Source organism: Prunus persica, chromosome G2 (assembly GCF_000346465.2).
Source record: "Prunus persica cultivar Lovell chromosome G2, Prunus_persica_NCBIv2, whole genome shotgun sequence".
NCBI lineage: Eukaryota > Viridiplantae > Streptophyta > Magnoliopsida > Rosales > Rosaceae > Prunus > Prunus persica.
Window position 1 is genome coordinate 21,582,462 of NC_034010.1, and position 7,849 is coordinate 21,590,310.

Genomic DNA, 7,849 nt, shown 5'->3' on the forward strand with positions numbered 1-7,849 from the left:
CCTGTTAATCTATTTCTTGACAGATCAATTCTCTTCACAAGCCCCAAAGTGTTTTTGTATGAGTGCGTTCTTCCTTTCCATATGAATGGCATCATCGTCATAAGCATAATAAGTAAATGAATGTTGATCGTCATAAGAAATTTCATACAAATGTCTGCTGGTTAGATTTGAATTTCCTTTCTGAGACAGGGAAGTCAAATTGTTGATGCATGGAGGCATGCTTCCAGAGATGTTGTTCATAGAGAAATCCAAATTTTGAATTCGTATTAGATGGTATAATTGTGAGGGCAGGCTTCCATTGAAGTGATTAGACGAAAGCAGCAGGATAACCAAATTCTTTAAGCTAACCCCTAACCATTCAGGTATTGGTCTGGATAATTTATTATGCCCAACATCAATGACTACTAAACTTGTGCAGTTCTTCAAGGATGAAGGCAATTGTCCCACAAATCTATTGCTTCTTAATTTGAGTGTTTCAATCCGAAATAGGGACCCTATTGTTGTAGGAATTTTTCCGGACAAAGCATTGTAACTCAAATCAAGCATGACTAAATTTTCCAAATGTGTCAAGCAATCTGGAACTTCTCTAGAACTATTGTTTCTTGAGAGATCAAGAAAGACTAAACCAATAGCTGCACTTGAACACAAGAACGAAATTGACCCAGAAAGTTTATTATAAGAGAGATCCAGATATGAGGCTTTTGATAGAACTGGAATTTGAAGGTCATAAATCCCAACTTTAAATTCTATCAAAATAGTAGTCATTTCTAAAATTTGAGAATAACATACCTTTTTTTTGTTGAATTGAGAATAACATACTTAATAGCTACTTGGTTAATTGAAATTGTAGAATTTGATGAGAAGAAGATTTGTGAAAACTTGTTCCTGAACATGTTCACTGCACAGAAATGGTTTGGAACAATTTTGTACAAACATCTTTATCAAACAAATTCACTTATACCATAGTGGAAAAGTATGGACATTCACATACAGATGCGGCACCAAAGCAGAGTCATATATTTATACAAGATTCGACATGAAAAAGACCACGATTCATCTAACCCTGCTACAAATTTTTTTGGTTTTTGTTTTTTAGGACCTTTCATGTTAAGAGGGGCGATATCATACTAAACTCACTCACACTACACGAATACTAGAACTCAGACCGATGACTTTTCTTGAAGGAAGCACTTGCTCTAAACTACTACACTATTGGGTCTTTTGCGACCCATGCTATACATTAAGTTAGACATTAATTATAATTTCCACGATGCAATTAAGTGGCTAGATATTAACTTAAGTAATTGAATTTTCAATTAGTTTGAGTCACACTATATTGATTGCCTTGATAGAAAAAAAAACAAACTGCATGCTGAAAAGTATACAAATAAGATAATCACTTTTTCTTTTTTTCCTTTTTTAATTTTCTTATTTCAATCATTTCTAATTTTATATTGAAGAAAAGTTTGGAGTGGAACTTAATTTTTTTTTTAATGCATTAATTTGGAGCATATCCTTGCCAATTAAGTTTCAATAATTATTGGATAGTATAGCACCTAATCGAATTTTGGCCCCATATTTCCTCATTTTCTTCCCACACAACTATTACATTAACCTAGACTAGAGAATTGAGATGATGATTTGCCTTCTAACGCTAGACTTGAGAATTGACATGATGATTTGCCTTCCAACGCACACCAGACTCCTTCTCACTATTGTCTTGCAATTGTTGACTCAACTTGACTTGACTTGAGATGGGTTGGTAACAATGCCCTTTGATGTTCACTCAACCTTTTAAATTTGCCTCCCATTCAAGACGGAGCACAAGCTACAATTATTTTCTTACAAATTTGGACTTGACTTAAATGACACATATGTCTACAAACCCAATATTATTATTGTACATATATATTTATTGATACTTATATAGTAAAGCATAAATCTTCCACCAATCACATGTTACAAATAAGATAAATTAATATTACATGCGATGTTACGATTACTCTGAAAAATTTCTCATATTATAATTTATAGTGATGATGACAAAATTCTTAAGTAGGAAGGAGTATATTTAGTGTTGAATCTTATCGCTAAAGTTTTGGAGCAAGGAAGACAAAGTGTCCTTCATTTTTTATATCAAGCTCCACCTCTATTAGAGAGATGATGCACAATTTGGTATGTAAAGATAGTCTCTCTAACAATCAAGGCAAAACTACATGGATTTTTTGTGACTTTTAGCCAACTCTTCATGAATAGGGATGGAAACAGATTCCCAATGGGGAATATGGTCCCCACTGTTTGTGTAAAAGGATAATCCTTTATGAATAGGCAAAACTATATTTATTTAGTAATTGATCGGCATAAAGATAGATAAAATCTACAGTTCCTAGCTTATTCATTGAATGATATGCTAAAGAGTATCGAAATCAGATGAGCAAAATCATCCTGGAGGATATGAGCTTTTCCATTGATTGGATACCATTCTCAGTTAGGAATTTAGTTTAAACGTCTCTGTCTGATTATAATAAATAAATTATTAGTTATTTGATAAGAAAATGTTTAAGTTTGACAAGATTTTGCAAAAGGCTGCAATCTATGAGATGCAGAAAAGAAAAGAACAAAGTTAATTGGCTTTCTGTAAATCTTATGATCTAAAATACTCTGCAGAAATGTTTGGGGAAGTCCCAATCAAGGTCTTACAAACAAGACAAGTAACAAATCATTTACCAAAGAAAATTCCCACTACATAATTCCTTACAAAAAAAACAAACACATATTTATCGATATATAAAAATGATTTTATATCCTTATAATTCCTTACCAAAACCATATTTTTCAAAAGTGACTTATCTTGTTGAAGTGAGATGTTGCTGATATGCTAAAAAGAAGAGCATGGACTAATTTTTGGCACCTCCTTTCAACTTGAGATTGGATTCTTTCCTATTTAAATGATTTTATATCCTTATAACGTGTTTGACACATTCACAGACAGAAGACCAAAACAGATCATACATATGTTACTGCTAGAAATTAAGTTGCCACTAATTTCCAAGATGCAAGTGGCCAAAAATTGACTTGAGAGTTGAGATTAATGGACAAGAAGACTTGTGGAAATATCGGGCTTATGGGCCAGGCTCAAGGTCTCTGGCGTAACTTTTATGAATAGAACTTTAATGCACTACAAAAAAAAGGTTCATTACCAACCAACGTTTTCCGAGGGCCCCCAATTTCCCTCGGTAAAAGTGTTTTTTCCAACGAAAAATTGTTGTCCGTTGGAAATATGTCATGGGGTTGGAATTTATTTCCGACAAAGGAACGGCCCTTGAAAAAAGTCTTTATGGTCGTCGAAAATGTAATTTATTTGACGGGAAAACTTGGCTCCAACTTTATTAACGACAAACAATTTGTTTGTCGGAAATGACATGATTATTTCCGAGGAGCTTCTCATGCCGTCGGAATTGTTTGACTATTTCCGAGGAGAAATATGGTCGCTCGGTAATGCCGTTATATTTACGAAGGGAACACAAATGCAAGGTACATGTTTATGAATTTTGTGAGGCGACAAGAAATCAGTGTGGAACACAAATTGACCAACACATTCAAGCTAGTACCACCATATGTGTTATTTGTGGGATATATTTCTCAAGCCAATGACATAATTGCATGCGGACAAGACTCAAAGTGGTCAGACGAAATCACCCCTGCACAACGCGAGAATGAGATCCGCCCCCATTTCACCTGAGAGGAAGTCACTTCTTCTGACTTGAGGAGCCGTTAGACCACAGATAGGCCCAAACGTGCGTCCCAACGGCTCATAAGGAAAGACCTCAACAAGGTCATTTTTCTTATTGTTTTTGTTTGTTGTCGTTTTCTCTTCCCTTTTTTTTGGACAAAGTCGTTTTTCCATCTTTTGTTTCTTCTGTTTTGGTGTTGTGATTTTCATTTCTAGTCTGTTCGTCTTTCAATAAGAAATGATAAATTGTGGTTTTGTTTTTGGCCAAAAGGCTCTATGATAAATGATACCGTCCACCACATTATATTCTAATCACAGGGTCTTAATTATAAATGATAAATTTGGCTTGGCCGGTTTCTCTTCATAAACCATTTTTTATTCTTTAACATATATCAAATGAAAGTTGGTACTACATATAATTCAGGCGGTATTTATGCAAATTTTCCTTATGTTTTAAGTACAAGCGAATGGAGGAGGGAGTTTACAAAACATTCATTGAGTGTTTGGAGGAGGTGGAGGTAGAACAACTCAACTAACTAAACTATACCCAATATGAAGGTGGAATATTTATTAAACAATTGTTGATGATAAAATACAAAAACCAAATGAATCTTAGCGACAACAATATATATATATATATATATATGATGATCGACGCATATGTTAATTCAAGAGGATGATGCTAATTTTTTTGTACATATCATGCTAACTTCAAACGTTATATTCAATCTTTGAATACATATCATATTGCTGGCCTCTGGTTGAGTCATTCTTTCCAAAGTATGAAGAACTTGAACTATGTGGATCTGGCTAACTCATGGAACATCAATGTGCCAGAAACTCCCCAAAATCCAAAAGCAAATCCCAGCCCCATACTGATGTAAAATCCACGCGTTACAAGCCCACCCTCATGGTCTTGATTCCCTAAGCCAGTTTGTTGAACACTGCCTTTCTCTTTCTCTTGATCACACATCCTTTGAAGTGGAAGTCCACAAAGCAGAGGGTTTTCGGCAAAGGCTGACGGATCAAAGTTTTGGAGCTGAGACCCCATTGGAATATTTCCAGACAGGTTGTTGTTTGACAAGTCCAAGTCACCAAGACCATATATCTGAAAAAGACTTGTCGGAATTCTTCCATAGATCTGGTTTCTTGATAAATCAAGAGACTGTAATAACTCCAACTTCCCAATGTCTGGATTTATTTGACCTGTTAGATGGTTTCGCGACAGGTTTAAAGAAACCAAACCACCAAGATGAATGATTTCTTTAGGAATCTCCCCCGTCAATTGATTGCTTGACAAATGAAAGCTCTTCACAAGTCCCAGAGTGCTTTTGTATTCAGACATCATTCCTTTCCATATTAAGGTTGCACGTTCATCATAGCTCTCCGAAAAAATCCCATTTCCAAAATCACTTGAATAGTGATGAGTGATGGTTAGAATTGAATTTCCTTTATCCACTAAAGCCGTCAAATTGCTGAGACACTTGGGTATAGTTCCAGAGATGTTGTTGATTGAAAAATCCAGTATTTGGACGTGTGTTAGATTGCATAACTGTAAAGGAATTCTTCCATAAAAACGATTAGACCGGAGGATAAGGATGACCAACTTCGGAAGTTCAAACAGTAACCATCCAGGTATCAATCCTGACAGTTGATTTTCTGCAACATCAAAAACTTTCAAGTGTTTACAGTTCATCAAGGATGAAGGCAACTCTCCCACAAATCTGTTTCTTTTGAGTTTCAAGGTTTCAAGAGAATATAAATTCCCCAAGGTGGTAGGAATTTTGCCCAAAAAACCATTGTCACACAATTCAAGAACGACTAGATTTTCTAAATGCGTCCAGCAATCTGGAAGTTCTTCAGATACAAGGTTGCTCGAGAGATCAAGAAGGGTTAAATTACTGGCCTTGATTCCACACAAGAAAGAAATGAACCCGGAAAGTTTATTGCTGGATAGATCTAGAGATGATGATTTTGACAGAAATGAAGGAATTGGACCTTCCAGTTGGTTCGAACTAAAATTTAGCTTAGGGTAAAAAGCAAACTCCATTGTTGAACTTGGAAATGTTCCTCTAATTTGGTTGTGGGAGAGATTTATAACGACAGCTGTACGTGACAAACCCCAAAACCAACTTGGAATGATGTCAGAAATTGTAGTGTTAGAGATATCAAGGGATGAATAATTTTTCTGAGTTTGAAGCCATTGTGGGAAATATGGACCCATCTTGCAAGACCACAATATTATGACACTCAATTGAAAAGGAGGAACCCAATCAGAATGGAAGTTTAAAACTAGTGAGTTGGAGGATAAATCCAAATATTTTAACTTGGAGAGTTTTGAAAAATGAGTTTCAGAAATCACCCCTTCCAAAGAATTCTTACCAAGATTGATATACACCAGATTGGACATTTGTCCAATACTTTCAGGTATTCTCCCGCTTAATCGATTTCCGTAGAGAGATAATCGTGTCAATGATTGCATTTGCCCAATACTTGCAGGTATTCTTCCACTTAATTGATTTCCATAGAGAGATAATTCTGTCAACAATGATATTTGCCCAATGCTTTCAGGTATTTCTCCACTTAATCGGTTGTTAGAGAGATACAAACCTTCTAGTTGCTTTTGAGAACATTTAGACAATATCTGAACAAACTTGGGAAATTCTCCACTGAGATTATTGTTTGAAAGCCCCAACGATCTCAAACTGCATAGCTCCGAAAACGAATTTGTTATGTCTCCTTCAAGTTGGTTATCAGTGAGATTAAGGACTGCAAGAGAGCTCATGTTGCCCCAAACATCCATAGCTGAACCTGCAGTCATGCATATATAATTAGTAATATATAGTACGTAGTTAAAGTCATGCTGCAGCAAGCCAATAATTTAAATTAGAACTAATCGTACCTTGCAAAGATTGGGATCCAAGCTGAAGTTCAACAACCTGGCCAGTTTGGTTGCTGCAGTAGACTCCTTTCCACCTGCAACAATCATTGTTTTGGCCTTCTGAGGTGCCCCATGTAGAGACTATTTGACTGCGGGTATCCACGACGAGGCCTTGTTTGAATGCTAGGAGGGCTTGTCTTTCCCTCTCTATGCATCCATTTACGGAAGGACTCATGTGTAGCAAAGGCACCGCAAAAGCATACCAGAGTTGGAAGCACCTTCTGAGGTCAACTATGGCCATCGAAGTGTGAGGGAGGGAGAGGAATAGTTGAAAGAGAGACAGATAGATAGAGCTGGAGAGAGGGATGGACGGATTGAGGTTGTGGTTTCTATGTTGCAGATAGAATTATGGAATAGTAGTAAACGTTATAAAGACAAGAGAGAGAGAGAGAGAGAGAGAGAGAGAGAGAGAGAGAGAGAGAAGAGACATTAGACTTCTTTTGTCTTAGTCTTTAATCATTGTACAGATACAAGAGATGAGCTTTGTAGCCCAATCTTAATGTAGTGGTACTTTGCTTTCAAAACCGTTTGACTGGAAAATTACTCCATCATGTGGAAGGATTTGTCAAATGTATATGTAAGCCCTTTATGTTACATTAGCAATTATTGACTTTACTGCGTGTGTTGACTTTAAATACTAGGATTGCCACTCGAAAAATCACTATTAACTCTCAATCATCATGCATAAAGAATTTGAATTCGGTTCGGGGTAATTTGGAGTGCTCACGCTAAGGCAATTAGGTAGTATATTAAATACTTGAGGCATACATGGTTAAGGCAGTTAGGCAAAGTAGTGTATCTGTCCTTAAAATCGTATTCAATTCTTATTTTTTGAAAATTAAAATAATTAAAATTATCATTTACATTAAAATAAAAAAACATTGGGTGCGAATTAAAATGACTAAGTCTAAGTAGGCATTTGTCTTCGCATAATGCAAGTACTGACTATGACAATATCCGGTGTCATATCTTCCTTGGAGTCGTTTAAAAATTCAATTGAGAAATTGAATAGGTCAACAAAGCTATCCTAAGGCCATAGGGTTTTGTTTCTGGGAACTTACAAGCAACTTCCCAGTGGGTCACTCATCCTGAAATTGCTTTAGTCCCAACTCGCTTAACTTCGGAGTTTTCATGACTCCGAAGCCAGTGAGCTCCCAAAAGGCCTCGTGCTATAT

General features: G+C 36.0%; 1 protein-coding gene across 2 annotated transcripts; it reads right to left on the minus strand.

Moving 5' to 3' along the window:
• On the minus strand, positions 4,184-7,154 carry LOC18785653 (receptor kinase-like protein Xa21). 2 transcript variants are annotated; one of them, XM_020556566.1, is made up of 3 exons: positions 6,636-7,153; positions 6,116-6,544; positions 4,185-5,392 (listed from the first exon to the last, which is right to left on the minus strand). In XM_020556566.1, the coding sequence occupies exons 1-3, from the start codon at positions 6,913-6,915 to the stop codon at positions 4,530-4,532; spliced, it is 1,572 nt and encodes a 523-aa protein (XP_020412155.1). In that variant the 5' UTR covers positions 6,916-7,153; the 3' UTR covers positions 4,185-4,529. The 2 variants fall into 2 exon arrangements, with proteins under 2 accessions (XP_020412154.1, XP_020412155.1); XM_020556565.1 differs by having other exon boundaries at positions 4,184-6,544; positions 6,636-7,154.